The sequence below is a fragment of the Chlorocebus sabaeus genome, chromosome 17, assembly GCF_047675955.1.
Source record: "Chlorocebus sabaeus isolate Y175 chromosome 17, mChlSab1.0.hap1, whole genome shotgun sequence".
Taxonomy (NCBI): Eukaryota; Metazoa; Chordata; class Mammalia; order Primates; family Cercopithecidae; genus Chlorocebus; species Chlorocebus sabaeus.
Window position 1 is genome coordinate 37,084,789 of NC_132920.1, and position 24,757 is coordinate 37,109,545.

Genomic DNA, 24,757 nt, shown 5'->3' on the forward strand with positions numbered 1-24,757 from the left:
ACTCCTGGGCTCAAGTGATTCTCCCATCTCAGCCTGTTGAGCAGCTGGGACTATAGGTGCATGCCACCATGTCCAGCTAATTTTTAAATTTTTTGTAGAGACAAGTTCTCACTATGTTGCCCAGGCTGGTCTTGAACTCCTGGCTTCAAGCAATCCTCCCAAAGGACTGAGATTATGGTTGTGAGTCGCTGCTCTCAGCCAACATACTTTCAAGGTTCATCCATGTCGTAGCATGAATCGGAACTTCTTCATTTTTATTGCCAAGTCATATTCCATTCTATTGACTATTTGTTACACTCTATAGAACATTTCCATTTTATTTATCTGTCATCGGACACTCAGGCTGTTTCCACTCCTGAGCTACTATGAATAATGCTACTCTAAGCATTAATGTACCAGCTTTTGTGTGAATGTAAGTTTCCAATTATCTTGGGTATATACCTAGGGGTATAGATAAGGAAGTCCCCAAAGGCCTGTCAGAGGCCTTTTAGCTTTGCCCATTGGATGAGATTTCCCAGGAGTGGAGGTGATCAGCTCTCCACAGGACACTCCTCCCGTCACCCCTCCCTTTGCCAGCAGCTGAGCTCTCCTCCTGCCCAATCCCACCCAATCTCCTTTCTCAGATGAGGACCCAGCATCCTAGTTTCTAGGACCAGTCAACAGGAAACATGCCAAGTGCTAGGAAGGCAGATGAACAGGGCCTCAGCCCCCGAACATCAAAGGGTCTAGAAGCATTTCACACACACAAGAATTTGAATGAACTGAAAACTTCCTGTTTTATTAAAAATCTGTACTTTGCTCAACCAGTAACTGGGACACAGTATCAAAAGACATTTTCATGCCATTTCTGGGTGTGGAAGATGCCTTGGGAAATGAAGTTGAAACCCCCAAATTCAGGAAATTACTTGGGAGACAACAGCAGCCCTCCCTGAGGTGACTGGCCAAGGCCATCAAAACCTTGCTCTGTACTCCGGGCAGCCTCTCTGAACTGGGAGGAGCTCTTCAGATCCAGCTTAGCTCAGGCTCCAGAGATACAGGTGCCCCTCAATCTAGGGGGGGCCTTAGGAACTAATCCACGCAAAAACAGGATCTGAGGGTGGAGCAACAGGAAGAAAAGACACCCCAGAACAGTGGTCTGTCTCTGGAAAAGCACACTGGGCTGGAGAAAGGCCACGGGGCAGAGTCCCCTCTGAAGGACCTGGGAACCCAAGGTCCTCCTCTACAGGCTTGCCCTGCCCACCCCCACATGTGTTCCTCCCACTACCTTAGCCCTCTGGGGTGTTTCCCTAGAAAAGTTAATATGGGTGACAAAGTTATGAGACCTTGGTGGCCTCAACCAGTGTACATTTACATAACACCCACACAGGCACACTTCTGTGTTCCTGGGAAACAAGGACATGTGAAGTGAAACTGTCCGTGAGTCCACTGTTAAAAGCTACCAGAACCCAGCTCTCACAAGCCAGGATACCTTGAGCAAGGGCAGAGAAATACTTGGGGGAACCTAGCTGGGCCTCAAAATATGTGTAAGCTTTGTCTGCTTACAGACCCCAGTGCTGGGCAAAAACCATTCGATGGAAGGGAGGTCTGCCCGTTCTGATGTAACCATGGCCACTATACCAAGTGACACTTCGTAAAACCTGAAGATACGTCATCCTTGAACAGTGTTAAGATATGACAGTCAGGGGTGTGGGTGGAACACTTTCTGAAAGGCCTGTCTCCCTGGCAACAGACCTGCGCACTGGTTGCTGCTGTGGAAACTGACACCCCAGCCTCATCACCCAGTGTCTCCCTGGAGACTGAGCTACACCAAGCTCTGGTACCTACATCTCCAATCGGGCAGCCCCCTGCTCTGCCTCTTTACAGCCCCTTCTCACACCAACAGGAAGGACCTGGAAAGACAGACTCTATAGACAGATTTTTAAGCTTACAAAAATAAGAGACTCCCCACAAAACTCCAAATCACCAATACATTTATTTGCGGGAGATGGGGTCGAATCTTACCATGAACTTTAAAACTGGGTGGGACTAGAGACACTGATCTGCCCAACCTCTGGGTATTCACAACTGCACAGGGAAACAGATCCTGTGCGCGAGGCATCACCACTAAACAGATGAGCATTAGATGAAGAGGACACATTCCGAGTCGTCGCATGATTTCCCATTCAGAGGCAGGTGCTGCCCTCATATCAGAAAAGTAGTGTTGAGAAAAACGCAGGCAGAGCCTGGCATTTGCCTCCTAGCATAGGCCTAGACATGATGGTGGCCATGTGCCAGGGGATCACGCCCTATGTACAAAGCAGGAGAATGATGCTCCCAGCTGAGCTGCAGGATGGGCGCTGGGCTGACTGGAGGGGTAGAGGGGGTGGGGTCTGACCCCATTAGCCTTTCCCCATCCAACCTGGGCCCCCATAAGCCATTCTCTGGCCCTTTGCACAAGACAGACTCAGCAAATCTGGGAGGTATGGGGATCCTCCCAACTCCCCACCTCGCCTCACCTTCCCCAGGTCTGCAGGGTGACCCAATCCACTGGGTGCAGCCCCATCCCCGCCCAAGCCCACATCTGGACAGACACGTGGCAAACATGGAAACTGAAGCCCGGCTGGGCTGGAGCACATCTGGTTGTTGTTGGTTTGGAGTCGTCTTGCAGGTGTCCCAAGGTGGTCAGGCCTCACCCACGGTGGCCAGGTTGAGACCGTGTTTTTTAGATGATTCAGGTTATTCCAGGGCAAAGCATGATCCTGATGACACCCGGCGGAAAAGCAGGCTGGAGCCTCGGAAGAGCTGGCCCTGGACCAGAAGGAAAAAGAGGGTGAGTGAAAGGGAGGCCACGCTTCCTTGTCCCTCCGAGAGGAAGGCCAGTGTCAGGCAAAGAAGGGTCCAGGAGCTCAAAGACCTAGCTCCGGGGTGGACAGCCTCGGCCTACATCCCTGGAGGGCAGAATCTGCCTGTGTTGAAGCAGACGGGAGCAGTTCATGTCCTGCCCAGGGGTGTCTTTGGGGCTACTCTGTAGGAGAGCCCAGAGACGAGGCTCATTGCCCCTCTTGCTTCAGAGCCCAAGTGGTCTGGGACTCTTTCAATGCTCACAGGGAGGACAAGACACACTGACACCGACCAGAGCCACTGGGAAGAACTGTGGCTCTCCTCCCTGCTTCCCTCCCATCTGTCCTCTTCTCAGCCTTGAGGCCAGTCAGCGCTCTGGCTCCCTCCAGGCCACTGCCCCATTTCACTGCGAGGCAAACCAAGGCCAGGAAAAGGCAAGGTTCTGCCCTTGACCAGAGCCTGGACCTGACTGCTGGGCCCAAGATCTCCAGCCAGGGAGAGGTAGCTTCGGCACAGAACATGAGAACCCAAGGCTGGTACCGCTGCCAGGTCCCCACGTGGCCCAGCTCCACCCACAGGCTTTCCTGGGCCCAGGAATGTCCTGCAGGAGGGAGAAGTTGGTCTCCAATGCCAGCCGCCCTAACAACCCAGGAACTCAGCTCAACTGGTTACAGTCCTCGAATTTTCAGCCCATGTTACTTGAAGGAGAAGCAGTACTTGGGCTTTACCACCTGCCACCTGGGCCAGAGTTCTCTTATCCTTATCCTAAGAGTCTTTAAGACTCAAAGAAGAAAAGGTCTTGTATGATGTTTAATCTTAAAATAAACCCACACTTAGCCACCTCAAATCCTTTCTGAAATTAGGTAAGATGAAAACTTAAATGCCTTATAGACACCAAGTGTCTCCTCACAATATTAGATTCCATAAACCACTTATCTTTGCATGCAGTGAAGCATCCACAAAATCATTTCAGCTGAAGGATGTGGCAAAGAAGAGGAAAGACCTCCTCCGTCCAGTGCTTGCTCACCTGCACACTCAGGTACTTCCAGCAGTGAATCCAGGATTTGAACACCGGGGAGTAAGGGGGAAGCCCAGCCTGCAGCCTGCCCGGAAAGGAGAGTGTAGATGCAGAGAACAGTGGGAGACAGCCAGCCACGGGAAAGCACTTCAGGAAGGAACGCCTTCGGGCTACCACCCATCCACACCCTGACACCATAGTTCACCCCAGGGGGTGCTGGGAGATCCCAGCGGAAGCCAGGGTGCCTGGCAGGCTGAGCCTACACACAGAACAGGTGGGAGGGGGCAGAGTGCTGCAAGGGCTTGCTGGGTCTCCCCCACCCCACAGCCTTGGTAGGTAGAGTGGCAAGTAGAAGGGCGCACACCTACCCGCAGTTGTTCACAGCCATGAGGTCGCCGACTAGCAGGAAGGGGTAGGTCAGCATGCTCACTGCAATCTGAAACCCAGAAAGGCCTGAGTGCCAGTAACCCGCCCCAACCTTCAGCCATTACCAGGGTTGGCCTCCTAGACCCCACTTGGGTCCGCAAGGCAGTGGGAAGGAAGGGCAGCTGGCTTGACTTACCCCCATCACGAACTTGGTATAGCTCCGGATGGCCAGGGCCTGGCTGAACTGAGGAGACAGAAAGGAGGAGCGGTTTGCCACAGGCACCTCAGGACGCAGACTTCAGATCCACGTACCCTCACCCCTCCCTCTGTGCTCAGCTCCTCGCGAGCACGCCGCACATGCCTTTCCTGTTGGGCCTCACAGTCACTGCCCAGAGAAGGCCTGGGGGCAGAAGCAGGGTAAGTGGACTGAAGGGAGTCCTGAGAAGGACACCCGGTAAGAGGGATCAGCTGCCGCTGCCTGTGCAACCCTACCAGACTGCGAGCCTCAAGGGCTGAACCTGTGTCTGCCTGATCAACATCCAGGGCTTGGCACGCAGTCAGCGCTAAGACACACATGCACCCTGACACCCAAAGGCAAATCCTGGCCTGTGGGGTGAGGTGAGGGCAACTCCAGGCTTATTGCCACCTCCACCTCGGCAAGCTTTTCCCCCTTCAGACCCCAACTCCTCAAATCCTGCTTTGCTGAAGCAAACAGCTCCTAGTGAGGAAAGGTGGCTCCCCCAGCCTCAGCTTCCTGTGGAGCGGCCATCCCACCAGATCGATGCCCTGGGGCCTTGGGCAGAGATTTGCTCAGAGGTCTGCTTGAGTGGCTTTGATAGCCCGGCAGCCTCATCTCAGCCTTTAAGCCACACACAGAAAAGCACTCTAAACACACTTTAAACAAATCTGTTGACTGCTGTTATTGCTGATGTAAGCACAGCAGCCTCTGGTCAGACAGCTGCCCACCTAGATGAGAAACCACTGAGCTGTGCACTCCCGGCCACCCTTGCTCTGTATGTGACAGCACAGCTTACCCACCCACAAGGCCCCCAAGAAAGGCAGCACTGCAGGAATGTGCCACTGTGATTGTAGATGGGGTGGGTCTCTATGGAGCCACTTTAATTTGCTTACACTGAAAGGCCAGTTAAGACTCACCTGCCCAGGTCAAGTGGCCAGTCTCCCTGCAAGCAGAGGCTCCCATCTGGGATGGGGCACTCCTCACCACACAGAACAGACAGGTGCCAGACACACACACGTGGAACATGAACCCCTTCCCACCCAGGCGATTCTGGCGGACAGGTCCCCAGGCCCTCCTAGCCTCCTGGGCCTGGCGATCCCCACTGTGAGAATGTCTGGACACTGCGATCCCCAGCCATCGCTGCTCCCCACCTCTTATCTTGGTTCAGGCAGAACCAGTCCACCCCTCAGGTACCTGGACGGCCTTCTTCAACTAGTGCTGTGTAGAAGGACCAGGCCTTCCTATGCCTGACCTGACCTGCTGAAAGGTCTATGTATACTAGGCTGTGTAGACCACAGCTAACAAAATAGGAGGGTGAGCCTGGGCTGTATACTCCCTAGCAGATCTGGAAAAAATTAGAGGAATGTACCCTTAGCCTGGCCAGGGATCTAATTCCAGCCCTGTCAATTCTAGCTGAGTGACTCTGGAGAGCCCAGAGTTCTCCAGAATTTGTGATCTCTGGGTCTCAATTTCTGTGTTGGTAAACGGAACATTATACCTGCCCTGTTCCCTTCACAACTAGGATGCCGTCAGATCAAAGGCCACAATGTTCACAAAAGGGTTTTGAAAAGCAAAAGACGTGATGCAATGGTCAAAGGGTGCTCACTATTAGCTGGTCTATCTTCTGACTTCCTGAGCCCTAGTTGGGTCACTGCCTCGGAGCAGCCTTAGATAAGCTGGGGTTGGTTTCTAAGGCTGCCCAGGGACAAGCATTCCATTAATTCCTCCCAGGTCTGGGTACTAATCTGGAATCTCGCCTCTCATGGCCATACTCCCCTTAGACAAAGATGACCCCAGGGACAATGAGAGGTCCTCTCTCACCCTCCGGGCCTGATGCTCAGAATCCCAGAATCCTCGACTTTGTCCCAGACCCTGGGCATCAGCAGTACACGGAAAGAAGGACAAGTCCTTGTTCCAACCAACCTGGGAACCTGGATTCTGGTCGTTTCCCAGCCCCCCTGGGGTGTCACTCACGCTGTCATCCACCAGGTAGGCATTGATGAAGTGGGCCAGCAGGTTACAGCCCCACAAGAAAACCACATCGCCCAGGAGGTGAGGGATTAATCCACTAAAAAACAAGGTAAGCAGAGATGAGCAGGAGAGGGAGAGGAGCAGTCCCTGGGGGCTCCACACCCAGGAAGCAGGCAGGGATGTTCCAAGTTCAAAATCTTAGCATATCCAATGGCACAGCCTTAGAAAGGAAGCCTGCAGGGGCCAGCAGCTACGCACACTGGGAAGGTGGTGCTCCTTTCCCATGGGGAGGTGTTCTATGGCACTTTAGATGCCACAAATTAGTTAACAGTCTCAAGCAGTTTTCAAACCACAGAAGCCAGGGATCAAGATGTGAATACTGCCAAATTTGCAATTTCCAAATGCAGATAACAACAGTGTCGACGTGTTGGTAATTTTTTCCTGGCCTCTTTACCTAACCAACTCCCAGAAGACACATTGCTCAATGCATCTGTTCTCTTTGCCCCTGAAAATATATCAAAAAGATTCTATGCAAGCATTTACAAGGAGGGCTAACTTTTTAAGTGATGGCCTTTAAACTGCTAAGGAAGGTTCCCCAAGATGCAGTGCTGAGGGTAAAAGGCCAGTTTGAGGTCAGTGGGTCCCACGTGCCTCTTGTGTGTTTTTCAGTGTATTTGCTTGTTTAGGTACGGAGTGCCCTGGGAGGCTCTCCAGGAGAAGGATGGCTGTCTCCTGGGAGGAAAAGCAGAATTATTATTTTTGAATTTAAAAAAAAATCTTATAAAATATTTGAAAAACTCAAAATAATACATGTAATACATCCATAAGGAGTATTAATAAAATGAACCTCTGTGAATGCAATTTCTAATCTTGTCGTTCCTGCCTGTGCTCAGATTGACTACGTGCTATATACCCTTTGGTGCTTTCTATGCACTGTAACATGTATGCATATCACCTGTTCCAAAATCACATGGCGAAAAAGAACCCAAAGAGTAGGTATCTGTTGTGTGGGAATCCTATTCACACACCAGAAGAGAACTACGCAGTGTGAAAAATGCCAGAGGTGGTCATGTGCAGTGTTTCAAGATGGGTGGCTGTTTCTGTAGAGCAGTCATTGGCCGGGGCCCAGGGGCTACCCCTTTGGCAGGGCACATGGTCTCTGAGGGCCACAGATGCCCTGCACTTCGTCACCTCACATCCAACTTACTTCACCTCTACAGAAAGCGCATACTGAAAAGACTATGTTCAGAAAGAATAAAGCACAGACAGAACCCAGAAGCCAGGCTTGGTGAGTCGTTTTTTGATTTGCCGTTTTAAGGTCTAGGTAGTGACATACATGCTGATAGGCATGTCACGAATGTTGGTTTGTTACCAGGTACATGCGCAAATATATATATGTATAAATATTTATACATACATACATGTGTGTATGAATATAAATCAGAGTTTCTCAACCTTGGCACTATTGACATTTTGGGCTGAATAATTTTTTTTCTCCCCAAGAGACAGGGTCTCACTCTGTCACCCAGGCTGGAGTACAGTGGTGCAATCATAGCTCACTGCAGTCTCCAACTCCGGGGCTCAAGCCATCCTCCCATCTCAGCCTCCCAGGTAGCTAGGACTACAGGTGAGTGCTTCCACGCCCAGCTAACTTTTAAAAACATTTTTATAGAGACAGAAGTCTTGCTATGTTGCTCAGGCTGGTTTTGAACTTCTGGCCTCAAGTAATCCTCCTGCCTTGGCCTCTGGACAGCTGCAGAAACCACTGAGACTAATCCTGAGTAACTGGGATCACAGATGCAAGCAACCACACCAGGCTGAATCAGTCTTTGTTGCGGGGTTGTCCTGTGTACTGTAGGATGTTTAGCAGTGTCTCTGGCCTCTACCCACTAGATGCCAGTTGTGACAACTACAAGATGTCTCCGGACACTGCCAGTGTTCCCTGGGGAGCAAAATCATCTCCTGCTGAGAACTGTATATATATTTCTGTATTATATACACATACATGCACATGCACCTACAAGTAGTCATTTCTTGGTTAAACAAGGGGCCATAAATAAAAAAATCTGACAAACTGGAAAACCATGATATAAAGACTTCTTATGAATAATATGGAGCCCTGTGTCTAGTACAGCGGACACTGCTGTATACCATGTGTATACCACATTTGTGACGTACCTATCAGCATATACGTCACTGCCTAGACCTTAGAACAGCAAATCAAAAAACAGCCATCAAGCCTGGCTTCTGGGTTCTGTCTGTGCTTTATTCTTTCTGAACATAATCTTTTCAGTATGCGCTTTATTTAGAGGTGAAATAAATTGTACATGAGGTGACGAAGTGCAGGGTGTCTGTGGCCCTTGGAGACCATGTGCCCTGCCAAAGGACCAGGTCCTGGGTCCGGGCCAATGGCTGCTCTACAGAAAGAACTACCCAGCAGGACAAGATTTTCTGACTTTTCAAAGAGATGCTAGAAATGTGGAATTTTGTGCAACATATCTTAAATGTCAACGTCAACAACTAGTTTATCAGAAAAGCAATGTCAAACAGAATCCACTGGCTGTGGTCAGCCTGTGAGCTTCCAGAGCTCCACCCTCAGTCCACGTCAGATATTCAGTCATGTTTTAGCAGTGAGGCCAAGGACTATGCAGTGACTTAGCTCATGAAGACCAGCCCCACACCCACCGCAGGTGGATGAGGCCCAGTGGGGCTGATCAGTTCATCTCCCCCATGTACTAGACACACAGTTCCACTTTTACATGAGCCATGGCCTGAAAAGGGCTAAGCAGTCTGGACAGGCCATGGAGCTCTAGAGAGCTGGCCACAGCACTTGGGCTAGGGCAGGGCCATGTGGTGAGTCCCAGGCCAGCAGCTGTGGTCTGAGAGGTTGTGGACACACGTGTTAGCAGAGCCAGACCCGTGGCCAGTTATGGGGTATATAGACTCACGTACACAAAGAATCCCAGCAGCCCTTCCTCTTTGAAAATTTTCCCAATGGAGCTCAGCACACCACTGTGAAGAAGACAAGACAGAGATACAGGGTCATGCAGTCACCTACCAGAAGCCCACCCCTTGGTGTGGGGCTGAGCCCCCGAGCTCTGCTCAGATCCAGCCAGTCCTGGTGGGGTGGGGAGGATTATTACCAGGAAGAACCAAGTAGAAAGGCACAGAGAGCGCTTGGTCGGGGTGAGGAGGAGTTTACACAGTTCACGAAGACTGGGGAAGCCCAACCACCCACGAGAGCAGCCCACTAGCAGTCCTATACTGGCGTTTTCTGTGAGATCGGAGTTTAGGAATGCATCTCCCAACTTCGGCCACTGCTGCAGAGATGGCAGGCCCTTCTCTTACCTGGCCCTCACACTTATCTCTGGTTAAACAACCCTCCACCAGAGGAGCCCACAGGCCTGCCCAAGAGAGTAAGAGTAGAAGGCAGTAATGAGCCGAGAGAATTACTTTCCCAGAGGGCAGAGAAAGAATACAGGGCCCTGCAGGAGGAGGCACTGGAACCAGCCTAGGAGAAGACATCTGGCACTCCTCAGCAGGGAGCCGGGGATTCATGCCCTGGCCACTGCACCCTGTTAGAGATGAGAGGACAGGCTGCGGATTCTTAGGTGTGAAATGCCAAGGAAGCTCAATAACAACCTTTGTGACCTATGGCTGGAAATGACAATTGGCTTGTCCTGAATGGAGGCTGCACAAAGCCCAGGTGGAAGGGGCAACCTAACAGAGGAAGCCAGTGGAAGGCAAAGCCCTGGGTAGCCCTGGACCCAGATCATCCCAGCCCTGTCAGGCCCGGCCCCACCTCTCAAAACAGTGGTTGCCAGATTATACCCACCTGGTCCCAACTACTGACCTCATACTTCAGTCTAGGGGAATGGGCCAATTTCCCATTAATGACCCCAAAATGAGGCACCATGGCAGCCGAGCTTCCTGGGGTGGTGGCCCCAAAGGACAGCTGCAAAAAACGCTGACCCCAGGAAATGAGAATCTTAAGAGAGGAAGGGCAACCCAGGTGTGTCCTTCTGCCACATTCCTCCAGGACCCACCTCTGTCAACACATATGCCCCTGGCACCTGCCCAGGGCTGCACACAGCAGATCTAGGTGAAGGTATGGTACACAATTGAAGGAATGAGCCCCAAGCCCATGGGGTGGATGGCTTCTTCACAGGGGATAAAAAGAGCTATCAGCCTATGATGGCCGGAAAAATCATTACAGCATTACCTTGGGAGTCCAAGAGGAGACCCCAGCTCAGTCCTAAGTGGCAGAATCAGCTCTGGTGCCAGAAATCCTAATCCAAGCTGACTACAATCCCACTCACCCCTCTGCAAAGGCATCTAGGCTCATCCAGGGCTGCCCTTGATAAGAGATGGAGAAGAGCAAATGCCCCTGGACAGACTATAGAAGCCACTGCAACATTCCTCAGAAGCCAGGCAGCAGGCTGAATTCACACAGGACTAGAGCAGAAAAGGTACAGCAACCAACCCCAGCACAGCCTGCCCTGGCAGACTCTGAAAAGGTGACAGGGCCACTCTGCCTGTCCCAAGAGTTACCCACCTGTACTTGGCCTCCCGTCCCACAAACTGGACCATGCAGCGCATTGAGATGACTGAGGAAAAACAAAACACATACAGGTGATGTGGTGGGCCAAACCTCATGATGCCCCAGCCACCGGGTGCCGGGTGCAGAGTGGCCACTGAACAACATGGCCTGTTCAGACAGCAGGAGAGGAAGAGGGCCTTTGGGGTTCCCTGTCACATCCCATGACCACAGCGCCCCATTTCTTCTGCCTGGGAAGAGCCCCACCTCCCTTTGGAAAGAATTCCAATCTCTCCTCAGTGGGGTGGGTTCCAGTAGAATACCTCCCACCCCACTACCACTTCCCAACGGGTCTAATACTGTCTATCTACAGTCCACGAGGGGGCGCCCCCACCCCACGCCCCCACCCCGGCTTAGAGAGTCTTGGGGAAGGGGAGGCTTACCGTGCAGGGGGTGGGCCAACATGCGGGACACACACTGCATCATCATCTCGTAGGAGGTCTGGAAGAGAGCATGGGGTGGGAACTCGCCACCCATGGCCTGTCTCTGGAACTGGCCCTGGAGGGGAGCTACAAGTGCTTGGGAGGGAGAAACCTGTCCCAGGGACTGCACGTGGGGTCAGTCTGCCAAGGATGGCTCCACCTGTTGCCCCACTCCCCAGTCCCCCATCCAGGAGTGCTGCCGGGGTCCCAGGCTAGGCCCAACAATGGCTGAGAAGGCTTTCCGGGGTTCCCTGCGCACCCAGGCCAGGGCTCCTTCCCTTACCATCCCACCCATGCATGCACGACGACCCAACTCTTCCACTTGTCAATGAGCTGCCCAACTTGGGGGTGAGAAATCATTAGGCTCCCCGCCACGCGCCTCTCCCTCTCCAACTCTCAACACCTACCTCCTTCACAACTTTCTTCAGGGAAGTCTTCATATCATCCTTGTTGGAAACCTGCTCAATCTCATCTGGAGGGAAAACCTGAAACAGGGAAGGGAAAGAACCAAGTTCAGCTACGCCTCTTCCATGGAACTCTTTGGGGACTCGGGCGGCAGGAACCAGCTCCAAATATTTCCTCTGCAGTGTCTATTGGCTGGGCCCACCTCAGGTGACCTCCAGGTCAGGTCTGGAGCGTGGGGGAAAAAGAAAGCCACCATCTGGTGTCACAGCTGTGGGAAAGCAGACCTGTGGGGTGGGAGCTTTCCCATGGGGCTTCCAACGGTCTGGGAAGAAGGAGGCAGGACCAGGGTAACTGGCTGCTGCAGGAAGTGGTTGGGAGTATGAGGAAACCTCGGGCCACTGTTCCTGGTTTTGTGTGGGCTCACCTTCTTCATGCTACCCCGAGTCACAGTGGAAAGGGCGTTGGACATCAGCCGGGGACTCAGGCCTCGGAACAGCCCTATCTTACCATCCACTTGCACAATGTACTTGGCTGTAAGAAAACAGAGGTGGTAGAGGAGTTACACCCAGTTCAGGGGCACCCACTCCTGGGTCACACACACCCAGACCAGGCTCGGCTTGTCCCTCAGGTAACTGCTGACTACAGGCACAGAAGGGAGCATCTGTCCAGGACCTGGAAGTGGTCAGGCCCTAACCCCCAAATGTCTTCTAGCCCATTTCTTTTAGTAAAAGCCTCAAAATCTATTTCTAACAAGTTCATACATTTTCCTTCCTTTTCTTTCTCTTCCCTTTCTTTTCCCTTTCCTTTCCTTTCCTTCCTTCCATTTTCTCTCCCTCCCCCTTCCTCTCTCCCCCTCTCTCTCTCTCTCTCTCTCTCTTTCTTTTCTTTCTTTCTCTTTTTGCTTTAAAAACTCTACTTGGCAAACTCAGTCGTGATTTCTCAACTCAGCAACTTAAATGCTGCAACACAGAAAACAATTCTGTTGCTTAAAAGTTATGTTTTTCTTGATGAAAAGAAAATAGGAAACACAGAGAAACTGCCCACAGGGAAAGATGAAGTCTGCAACCTAAAGGAGGGAAAAAGGAAAAGGAAGGGCTCCCAGAAGACAGGCTCAAGAACACCCCCTGCACACATGACAGCCCGGGTAGTCTCCACCCTGTTACTGTGCTACACCCAGGATACCACCTGGCACCTGTTGGCATTTATTAGTCAAGGGAAAAACAAGTCTATGGAGAAGTAACTAAAACAGAAGTACCAATGAACAATTCCACAGAATAAACTTAAATGTTATGGAAGCTAGACCCTACCTGTGTGAGTTAGTGTTTCTTTCCCTAGGGTCTCTCTTTCTAAGGATATGATTCATTGTTTTCTATCAACACTTTAAACATGTTTTAAATGGCAGGGTGGTATTTTTATAAACCTGTGCATCTGGAAGCTAGCAGAACATTCTCTCAGACAGCATGCTCCCTCTTTTAGACCATGACTTTAGCTCTCTGGCACCGCGCAGAGGCAGGAAGAAGCAAATATGCCTTTTGCTCCTCCCAGATGTCTGCCAGCCCAGCAATTCAATGTCACAGCTAGCATGGGTTTTTCACGAGGCTGAGAACACCTGTTACCTGTATATGTGATTTCCTGAGATGGGGGTGGGCTGGAAAGAGAGGAGGAGGAAGGGAGGGGATGCTGGGTGACTTGGCAAGGTGCCCTACTTCACAGACTGAACAGACAGAGGAAAATTTGCTTTGGGGGAGGGTGGATCCTAGAGAGGAGAGGGAGCCTCAGGACCTCTGTGTGTGATCCTGAGCAAAACATCTACCCTCTTCCATCTGCCCACCTGTAAAAAAACGGAATAAGGACCTTCATTTCTCTCCATTTCCGAGGGGCCTGGGGAACAAGTGAGAGCGGAGACAGGCATGCTGAAACGCCTGCAGGGGCCTCTGTGGGTCCTAAGGCCTCAGGCTGGCCAGGGCCCCCCTCATTCCGGGTCTTTCTGCAGTGCCTGGAAACCCTCTGGGAAGTTCTTTCTTCTACACCACAGAATGTCATGACAGCTGCAGTACTTTCAGCCATGACAAGTAGAGGAGCAGACACTGTCCACACTGTACCAGAGAGCCAAATGGCGGGTCCCCTCCCTGATTCCAAAGTAGGCCTAGTGTCCGGAGATCCCCAACGGACATCTGCTCACCCCTAGATTAAAGCTACATTTATATAAACAAGGCTGGGGCACACCTCAGAACTCTGCTCATCCTCACAAGAGGCAGTAAGATGAGGGTCAAGTTCCCTCTGCTCTGTGTCCTTTGGGGAATGGCTGTGTCACATGAATAGAGATGATCTGGGCTCTAATCTCACCTCTCAGAACATAGCACGTGCGACCAGATCCAGAGAAGGCCCCGTGCAGGGCCACAGCCCTCCACCTGGGCTGCCTTACCTCTCTGTATACTGCCTCACTACGCAATGGTGGGGTACCTTCCTACTTCTGTCATTCCCCACTCCACTACGCTGACAATTTTTAAGTAAAAAACAACACAAACACATTTCCTCACAAGATGACACATTCCACCTGGCCCTAGACTCTGCACTCAACAACACAGGGACAAAACGGGAAGAGAAATATGACACCCAATTCTGCCAACAGCATGTGAAGTGGAAAAGGTAACACAGAGGCCAAGCCCCAAGTTACTCAACAGAAAGAAAGATTCTGGAGAACATTCTCAGGTAAGAGTAAAGGTGCAGGAAACTTGAGGGGACTCGCCTGGAATGGAACTCCAGCTGTGAACATGGAGAGAAAGGGCACATTTAAAGAAGGCCCTCATCATGGTCATCTGGTGAGGGTGGGGACTGGGAGAGGAACATGACAAGGCCCTGGCCAGCCGGCACCTGTGGGCCAGGGGATGGGCAGCAGAGGCAGCAAGGTGGGCTTCTTGATGACAGATGGGGAGCCTGCAGGAAGGCCTGGGCAGGAGAAGCTGACCTTACTTTGCAGACAAGGGGTGCAGCCAGGCCACAGCAGGTAAGTGGCCCGCCCAAGCTCACGCAGCACACAGAAGTGAAGCTGCAATTCACTGCACACCATTCTGTAACCAACAGATGGAGACACCAGAGTGAGTGAGCACCACTCACTGCCTGAGGAATGCAGGGGAAACAAGACAACCAGGTGGGATGAAAGAAAAGAACGCAGGAGGAGCCCCACAGGCCTTCTACTGGAGTAGCAGGGCCAGGCTGCTCACAGGGCAAAAGGAAATCACCCCCACGCCTGTTCCAGGCACAACCCGGGGCAACAGAAATAACAGGGACCAGTGTCCTCTCTCAGGCACCTGTGTCTGTCCCCTCCTACTGTCTGGGCTGGCAGCTGGCAGCTACAGGCAGAGGAGCTGGACGAAAGCTGTATGGTTCACCTGCTCCCACCCCGACACCATGCCCTCTCTGGACATGCTTAGATCCCCGCCTCTGTGCCAGCTCGACTCTGCATGCCGTGCTGCGCGGTGGGTTCCCCAGGGCCAGCTGGTCCTGCTCCCCACTTGAGGCCTCTTCTGTTGGCGTGGGCTTTCCTGCTCGGGAGGCACACTCACCGTAGGTGAAGAAGCTCGGCAGATAGAGGACTTTCCTCCCCAGCACATTGGTCCCAAGGGTGGGGGGCATCGGCTCATGACCCACCTTCAGAATGAACAAAGACAAAGGGACGTTCAGCCTCACCACCTCTCCTCACACCTCCTGTCCCCTTTGCCTTACTCGTCTCCCACAAATTCTAATGTGGCTCTTGTTCGTGTTTTCCCCATCAAAACACCAGAAAGCTCGTCAGTGTCTCTAACCATAGGCAGCATGTAATCTCCCAATGAACAGAAATGCCTGGTCCCAGACACTGCCCAACCACAGTCCAAGTCACACCCACACCCCAACATTCTTACATTCAAATCCCAGATATTCCCAGTAGAAACCTCTGTATGTACTTCAAACGCTACTCCCATCTCAGAACAAATCTCAGTTATTCTCATCTCCCAATGAAAAACTTCACCCCAACCTCAATTCCAAATGTGGCAATAAGAAAACACATCATACCCAAACCTCAGACAGGTCAGCCATTAAGTCATCCATTCCAAAGTGCACCCCAAACTCAAATTTCTTACCAAATCTACTGCAGACACCTCCACATCTATTCCTCCCATTCCCAGGCTTAGCAAACTATTACCTCAAATTCCAGGTGCTCCTCAAACACATCCTCAGCTGCGTTCTCTCCTCAATCACCCTACATCCCTGTGAAAAAATGACCCCCTCATTTCTGAAGGGCTATGACAGTTCTTGCTGTACAGATGCTTCTTATATCTGAAATGTTTATTTATGTATTTGTTTATTTATTTTTGAGACAGAGTTTAGCTCTTGTTGCCTAGGCTGGAGTGCAATGGCATGCTCTCACCTCACCACAACCTCTGCCTCCCGGGTTCAAATGATTCTCCTACCTCAGCTTCCCAAGTAGCTGGGATTACAGGCACCCGCCACCATATCCGGCTAATTTTTTATATTTTTAGTACAGACGGGGTTTCTCCATGTTGGTCAGGCTGGTCTCGAACTCCCGACCTCAGGTGATCCACTTGCCTTGGCCTCCCTAAGTGCTGGGATTACAGGCGTGAGCCACTGTGCCTGGCCTGAAATATTTATTAAACCCATGGGTGGGTGAAGGACCATCCATATCCATGTGAGGAGGAGGAAGTCCCTGTCGAGGGGTGAGAGCCCCTGATGCCAGGGAGGAGGCAAGGTGCCAAGGAGACCAGCACCTAGGTGGGGAGTGAGAAGGCCCCTTCCTCCCTTGGCAAGGGGCCAGGATACCAGCTCTGTGCCCTCTAAGCAGGCCAGCTGGGCCCATGGACCAGAGTGATTCCTCTGAGATGTGGGAGGGGATTTGGCCTGCAGCTATGGGAGGTGGTAGAAGTGGCAGGTTTGAAAGTGCTACCTTGTAAACTGGATTAGGTATGCTTCCAATGCTTTCTGGGATCACCCCTGTCCCCTTTTGCCTTTATCAAGCAAGTGCTTTTGAAAGTTTAGGCTATCTCCTACGGATGTGATTCTGAGATGCCTAACAGATCAATGATTGTAAATTTAAAAACTCCTCTATGATGGGGACTGTCTTTAAAAGAAAAAAATTTTGACCCAGTGGAGCTAAAGGAGGAAAGGGGTGAGTCAGCTGACCCAGGTAGTGAGTACTTCCCTTCTAGACCTTTTCCCTTCTGGGTTAAAAGCTCCACGGTTGTTCTGAGTTAAGTTCTGTCTTGATCTGTGTTCTCTTAAATACAGATGGTACTCCTTTATACCTCCACTCCAAATCGCCATCACTGCTCTTTTGCCGTCCTTACCCAGTTTAGTCAACACTATTTGGGAATCCCACTGACCCCAATTTCACCCTTAAATCTGTAACATTATCCCATATCCCCATGGCTCCCAAATCTGTTGAATCTACTTTCTTCACTTCTATTGGGTTATCATAGGCACGCTGGCTGTATCTCATCCCCATTCCTCTCGCCTTCAAGTTTTAATTATTTGTTCCCAAGTCATTAAACCCAATTCCATCCTCAAATCTGTTAACCCAGTCCTAACTATGGCAAATGCTGTGGCCCTGTATCAGATACCAGCAGGGACAGTCTGTCATCTTAAAATCTCCAGCTCCCAACTGACAGCCACATGCCCTGATGTAAGGCACTGCATTCTTATGTACCTAATCCCCAATCTGTCACTCCACTCCTGACACCTCCACTCCCAGTAATTTGCCTTTCTGCAAGATATTACTCTGATTCCCAAGCTATACCCATTGAAGATCTTACCTTAATATATGTTACACTCAACACCAACGGGGTCCAAATCAGACAGGCACCTCTCTGGTCCTTCAACGGGGCTCATCCATCCTTACCTGCCCACCATCTAGTTCTTCTCATGCTTTAGAGTCCTTCATTACCCCATTCCCTTCCCAAATCACCCTTATTTCAATGTTCCTTCAAACCAGATCCGCCGTCGTCCAAATGATGAAGACACTTCTTCATTTTCCTCACATTGAACCCATTTCCCTCACATTGAACCCTTGTGCTCTAGATCCTTCACTCCACAGACTCTCCCACCTGTACCCTAAACTCCTAGCCCTCAGTCTCATTCCATCAGTTTCCAGAACCCTCACTTCTCAGGTCCCACCAGTTCCAAAGCACCAATTTATCTCCCAAACTTCGAGTTCAACTGCTGTAAATACAACCTTACCCCTGTAAGGCAGCCCTCATTTCCAAATCACAACCAAATGCCAGTCTTGGTCTACACCTTCCGCCATCAACAGTTTTCAAATCTGTCACAATTAGGGTCTAGTCAGGCAACTTGATGCCCCTGACTGAATCTCCTCATTCCTTGTCATATTCCTGGTCACACCCACAAATCTATTACCATTCCTCAGATCCCAGATTTCAACTACTCTCATTCTCAAGGCCTTCTCATTCCAGTTGTATTTTGCATTCTCTCAGTTCAATTATAGAGATGGTAAAATCTGACACCCACCTGCCTCAACTGAAATCTTGGATGGGTCTCCACTTCAATTTTTAACCTTCCTCCTCCCACTCTTCTTAACTGGAACATTCTGGCCTAATGACCCCCATCAAAACTGTACCCATCTCAGCCACACCCACCTAATTCTCACACCTCCACACGCCCTTCATTCCAGCTCACTCCTCTCAAGCAGCACACTTCATCTGTTCCGCATTGCCGGCCACCACCAAATCTGCCAAGTGCCCATGCATCCCTCCGTTCTAGAGACGTCCCTACCTCGGTCTCAATTTCTGGTAATCCCTACCTATCCTGCCACCTATGTCTCCACTGTCCCTTCTGCCCAATTTCAATACTCCCGTGCTCCTTCTCCTCATCTGCCCAGATACAAGCACTGTGATTCCTCTCTGACCCCAACTACTGACTTCCATTTCCTCCTCCAAATGCGTCATCCCCTTCCCCGCTTAAAGCCTGCTCCTAGCTTCCCTCTCTAGACAAATCGCTGCCACGCCCCTCCCCCAATGCTGGCCCTATCTGTTCCCCTCCCCCCATACGCGTCACCCTGTCCCCTCCTCCTACCAAATCTGTCGTCGCCATCAAATCCAGAGCCCCCATCTCCGGTAAACCGATAGCATTCCCCTGCAAAATTCTTTGCCTTCGCACTCTCCCACCAAATTAAATCACAATGAAACCCAAGACCTGTCTTCTCTGTCCACCCCCAGTCTGGTGTCCTTCTTTCCCTCCTAAATTTCTGGCCCTGGTGCCCACTTTGTCCCCACCCCACGACGTTTTACATCCATCTCTACCAAATCCAGAGCCCCCGTTCCCCTCTACCCCAAATATGTGCTCCTCAGCCTCTAAACACTTCGCCCGGGCCCCCAACCTTCCTCCCCATATCTTCACCCAAACTTCTCGCCCCTCCCCCAATTCTGTTGCTTCTTCCCTCACCCCAAATTCGTTCCCTTCCCTATCCCAAGTCCATCGTCCCCACTCCTTTATTTCCCAAATATGTTTTTCCAGACCATCGCCGCCTCCTTGGCACCCCCCAAATCGCTTGTTCCTTCCACCCTCTCCCAAATCCGCTATTACTCTAACCCCTTCGTCTCCTTTCTGCATCCTAAAACCCGTGACCTCTGCGTTCCCACACGGCTTCCCTCCCCTCCCACCCACTTCGGCCCCCCGAACCCGCCGTCCCCACCCCTCTCCCCAAATCCGTCGCCACTGCCTCCCCGCCCCAATCCTCCAAATCCTGGCCTGTCACCTTCACATCAGTCTCTCATCTCCCTACGGCGCCTCTGGTCCCCCACCTGGATGAGCAGCTTCACGTAGAGCAGGGGATGACTGAGCGCCGTCACGCCCGCACCCAGTGCCACGAAAAGAGCCTCAGTGGTCGGGGCGTTGTCCCCAGACCCCAGGCCCCCTGACCCGCCGTCCATCCTGCGGGCCGAGGGCTGAGCTGCAGGCCGAGGGTGGCGAGGATGTGCGCGGTGCGCGGGCGGTGGATCGCGAGCTCGGGCCTCGACCCCCGCCGCCGCTCCGCCGCGAGCTCCGGCTCCAGCTCCGGCTCCCGCCATCCCCGCGGCACCGCCGCGAGCCCAGGGCGCCACTTCCGGGTCCAAAGCTCCCATGGCACCCGGCGGCGAGGTCACTCCCCGTCACGTGACGGAGGCCGCGCCCCCTCGCCGGCGTCAGGGGGCAGGGCCGGGGCGCACCACTCTCGGCCGCGGGGGAGCTCGGGAGCGTGGCGCGGCGGGTGGGACACGCTGGATGTGGCCCCCGGGCCGGTGGGGGCCTAGCAGGACACTGGGTTGCGGGCCGGGGATCAATGGTGGCGGGCAGCCGGGTCCCCGGGCTCGGGAGCTGTGGCGGCTGTCGCAGGCCGGGGCGCTCCCCCGGGAGGCCCAGAGCACGCGGGGGCGGGGTTCGGTGCCTCCGGCTGCCAGACGTCCCCAATATGGTCTGAGGCGCTTCCAAGCCCCCTCCCTGGCTTCGGGAGTTTTCTCTGCAGTTCTCTGCCCGCCCCTTTGCGGCCCAGATCCCAGTCGCCGCGGCCTGCGTGGAACTCTGCGCGAGCTGAATCTCCTGCTGCAGAACGACCCCGAGCCCGAACCCGAGCCCCTCCGCGGCCCCAGCCTCTTTGTCCAACCCCTTTCCCATCTCCCCTGCCAGGAATGCTCTCCCCACCAGAGCAAATCCAGATGTCCCCTCGGCGACTGTGGGCACCCTCCCCAACTGTGGAGCTTTCGCACGCCTTCCTCAGAGTCCGTGGTTGTAAAATTTGTTTTTCTCTAAAGTATTTGAGTGTCTCCCTCACTAGATCTTGAGGGTTTTAGTGAGTCCCTCGGTGTGAGCACACGCAGGCACTGCTGGGCGCCTGCAGTTGATTCTTAGTTAATACAAGTGAATAATCACAACTAGACCTTAATTTGCAGGAACTGGGTGACAGGCACTTTTTAAAATGCTTTACACGTGCTGATTCAAGTGTAATCCTCACAAGAACCTTGCGAGGAAGATAGGACAGCAAGTGCCCTGTTCCTGTTTGTAAACGTGCCGTACACCCTGCAACAATACCTACAACAGAACCTTGCTAGTTGTGGGGGGTCGCAATAAAAGTTTCTGTTTGAATGAATCCTAGAGTGTGCCGGGACACAACAGTGGAAGACCTGGTCCCTTTGTCTGTACTTACCCTATAGCCAGTTCATTGTGAGACACCTGCCTTCTGGTCACTTTTACTGTTAGTCCGGGTTTCCCAGTCTGTCCTTTCTGACTCCCTGCCTTACCTCCTAAAAAGCTACCTCCCCTTTTCCCACTCTTAATAATGAACACTATGCACTTTCCACGTTCAAAGCATGCCACACTCCCTGTCTCCCTCACCTTGGCCTCCCTAACCCAGGCTTGTCCTAGTGAAATCACTTGCAAAGCCTGCCCTTTCAACTTGCTGTGTTTTCTCCATCAAACACAATTTTCATCAAACATCCCCCAGGAGCACCTTAAATGACTTCCTTTTGCCTAGGTTCTGATTTAGCTTTCTCAATAAGGACCTGAAAGTCAAGTTCCTAGTGCCACACTAACTCTTTACCAAGAAGAGGCCATAGGTTTTAGTTTGGGGGTGGGAGTAGGGGAGGATGATTTACTTCCCCATCCTTCTGAAACTTCCTCACAGGAACCATTTCCTTCTTTGGGCTTTTCGTCCCCGTTTTTCTCTAGCTGTCTGTTTTTCCTTCTGAACTTGGCTGTTCACCGTTGAGCCTTTTACTCTGCCTTACATGGTCACCTAACTTTGGGCCTATACTGTATTTGGCCCTTTCAGACTGTAGTTTCATGTGAAGCAGCAACTTTATGTTGTCTTGCGTTGTTTTGTATCTTCCACAGCACCAGATATAGGACTATGCATATAGTACAAGTTCAGTAAAATATTTCTAAATGATCGAACAATTTCTCCAAGTGAAGAAATTGAAGGAAAATAGATCAGCTAAACCAGTTAGACCCGCAGGTACCAAGCAGAAGCAAATGTTAAACTGCACGATGACTGTATTTCTACAACTCAGGACTCACAGAGACTCCAAGAGAAAGTGTAGCAGGACGAGCCGCAGACAAAACTCCTCAGACACCGGATTAAAGAAGGAAGACGTTTTTTATTCGGCCGGGAGTGTCAGCAGACTCGCGTCTTAAGAGCCGAGCTCCCTGAAGAAGAAATACGTGGCCTTTTTAAAGGCTTACAACTCTAAGGGCTCCGTGTAAAAGGGTCATGATAAGCAAAGTGGAAAACGTGACGGGGAGCTACATGCATCAGCTAACAGAACAAAAAGTTTTACAGTGCTTTCTCATACAACGTCTGGAATTTACAGATAACACTAGTAGTTTTGGTCAGGGGTTAATATTATCATTATTATTTTAACCACCAGGGCCAGGTGCTGGTGCCAAGGTCATCTAGCTATTTATCTTACTTCTGTTTCTTTCCAACTTTTTGCTTTCTCCCCCTTCTGTCTTATAAACTAGGGAAAAGGGGAGACGGGGAAAACCTGGGAAAGACAACAGGAGAGGTGGTAGTCTCATTCTATAGAAGAAAAAAACAATCCTCACAATAAAAGTATGAGCCACTCAAAGAAACATGCCATCATGAGACAGAATGGACAAAACAGGAAGAACTTGAGGTAATGGTACCATCTCAACATTAAAAGGAAAAAAGCAGGTTTCAAATGAAGGCAAAGATAATAGGAAGTACTAGTAAAAAGAATAGGAATTGTAAAGGAAACAAACAACAACAACAAAAAAAACAGGTGTATTTGAAAAGGAGCCAAACAGAACATCTAGAAATGAAAAGTATACTCACTGAAATGATTTAATGAAAGAAAATCTTCCTCAGCAATCAAGCTAGTGAGCAGTCTGGCAATAAATCTTTAGAGCTATAAAGGAGTTAGCTCTGCCAGGCACGGTGGCTCACACCTGTAATCTCAGCACTTTGGGAGGCTAAGGTGGGTGGATCACCTGAGGTCAAGACCAGCCTGGCCAACATGGTGAAACCCCTAAAAATACAAAAATTAGCTGGGCATGGTGGTGCACGTCTGCAGTCCCAGCTACTCGGGAGGCTGAGGCAGTAGAATCAGTTGAACCCGGGAGGCAGAGGTTGCAGTGAGCCAAGATCGCACCACTGCACTCCAGCCTGGACGATAACAGTGAAACTCCATCTCAACAACAACAAAAAAAGTTGCTAGCTCTGGGCTTGGGTAGTGTCCCCCACTTTGGTGCCACCACCCTCTGAATATGCCACCTGACAGTGCTGACCACGCTGCACTGTGACTGCCTGTTTTCTTGTCAGTCTTCCTTGTTAGACTGTAAGCTCTTTGACAGCCAGGACTGTTCTATTCATGGTTGAACCCCAAGTCTGGCTTAATGCCGGGCACATGATAGGAACACAACAAATATTACTAGAAAATGAATGACTAAGCAGAAACACTCTCCAAAATTGTACAGTTTTTTATGGTAGCACTAATTACAGAATCAAAACTTTAGGAAGATCCATGTGCCTGATAGGATCAAGCAAAAGAAAAAAAGCCAACAAGAAATAAGACTCTTGTAAATCTTGAGAATTGCCAAGAATATAGACCATCCCAGGTCCCTGGAATCCTGTGGGATATGTTGTAATGAAAAGTAAATGCAAAATAGTAAGTACCCACCATTGCAATTAATTTGACATCATACTGATCCAGTCAGGAGGGAACTGAGGTGATGTCAAGGGCAGCATGAGTGTTCTGGCCTCACCTGATGTTTTCTGCTGTTAACAGAATACTACAGACTGGGTAAGTTATAAAAAAAAGAAACTTATTTCTCACAGTTCTGGAGGTGGAGAAGTCCAAAAACGTGACACCACTGTCTGGTGAGGGTCATCCCATGGCAGAAGGTGGAAGGCAGAGTGAGCACACTAGACAGAGAGATCAAATGGGGGCTGAACTTGTCCTTTTTTCTGAAGCCCATTCTTGAGATAACTAATCCACTCCTGAGATAGGAGCATTAATCTCCTCTTAAAGTTCCCATCGTTAATACCATTATATTGACAGTTAAATTTCAACAAGAGTTTTGGCAGGAATATTTAAACCATAGCTCCTGGGAAGGTGCACAAGGTGTAAGGAGAATCCACCTTGGTGTAAAGAAGATGGGCTCATTTCAATGTAGGATTCCTGTTTACTAGTTCTGGGTGAGAACGAGTTCTGGTTGCTGCCTCTGATCATCTGCTTGTCTGGGGTGAGGGCAAATTGGGAGTGGGAACACTGGCTTTTCTTCTGCCTTTGGATCCCTGGAGTCCCACACTCAGACATCAACCTCCCTCCAGAAGCCAAGCTGCAAAAGGAGCCAACTTTAGGTCCTGGTTCCAATTCCACTTGCCTCTGCCTCTCCCCACCCTCTTAAAAAGAAAACAACAACAACATAGGATTATACTGAACAACTATGTATGTATTTATGTATTTATGAGAGAGTCTTACTCTGTTGCCCAGGCTAGAGTGCAGTGGCAAGATCTCGGTGCACTGCAACCTCCGCCTCCCAATTCAAGCAATTTTTGTGCATCAGCCTCTCGAGTAGCTGGGACTACAAGTGGCTACCACGCCTGGCTGATTTTTGTATTTTTAGTAGAGACAAGGTTTCATCCTGTTGGCCAGGGTGATCTCAAACTCCTGAGCTCAAGTGATCCACCCGCCTTGGCCTCCCAAAGTGCTGTGATTATAGGCAAGAGCCACCGTGCCCAGCCTGAAAAATTTTAATACATAAATTCAATTAATTATCTTATAGTCAAGGACTCTTCTACTAAGTGAAGTGAGGCAGCCTGCACAGGTGTTCAACTCTGTGCCTGACACTGTTGTTTGCTTTTCAAGTATTAACTCCTCTTACTATTACAGTATGGGGCCAGGGCTATGATGATG

The 24,757-nt window shown here is 50.9% G+C and overlaps 1 protein-coding gene across 2 annotated transcripts; it reads right to left on the reverse strand.

Annotated features, from left to right (window-relative positions):
* Window positions 1-1,953: 1,953 nt before the first annotated feature.
* Window positions 1,954-20,347, reverse strand: MTCH1 (mitochondrial carrier 1). Of its 2 annotated transcripts, none has more exons than XM_007972758.3 (12): window positions 19,649-20,347; window positions 15,404-15,488; window positions 12,262-12,368; window positions 11,840-11,917; window positions 11,394-11,451; window positions 10,969-11,020; window positions 9,366-9,425; window positions 6,417-6,510; window positions 4,401-4,448; window positions 4,207-4,274; window positions 3,848-3,923; window positions 1,954-2,787 (listed from the first exon to the last, which is right to left on the reverse strand). In XM_007972758.3, exons 1-12 carry the CDS (start codon window positions 19,967-19,969, stop codon window positions 2,716-2,718), a joined length of 1,119 nt encoding a protein of 372 aa, XP_007970949.1. In that variant the 5' UTR covers window positions 19,970-20,347; the 3' UTR covers window positions 1,954-2,715. The 2 variants fall into 2 exon arrangements, with proteins under 2 accessions (XP_007970949.1, XP_007970948.1); XM_007972757.3 differs by having other exon boundaries at window positions 6,366-6,510; window positions 19,649-19,993.
* Window positions 20,348-24,757: the final 4,410 nt, after the last annotated feature.

What these genes read in the sequence shown, in the direction of transcription:
- MTCH1 (XM_007972757.3), bottom strand. Translation starts at nt 19,969, where the DNA reads ATGGGAGCTTTGGACCCGGAAGTGGCGCCCTGGGCTCGCGGCGGTGCC. An exon ending in GCCGAGCTTCTTCACCTACG is followed by an intron (nt 12,369 to 15,403) that starts GTGAGTGTGCCT and finishes GTTTTCTTACAG; the next exon opens with CCAAGTACATTGTGCAAGTG. An exon ending in GGAAGTACCTGAGTGTGCAG is followed by an intron (nt 2,788 to 3,847) that starts GTGAGCAAGCAC and finishes CTTCTGGTCCAG; the next exon opens with GGCCAGCTCTTCCGAGGCTC.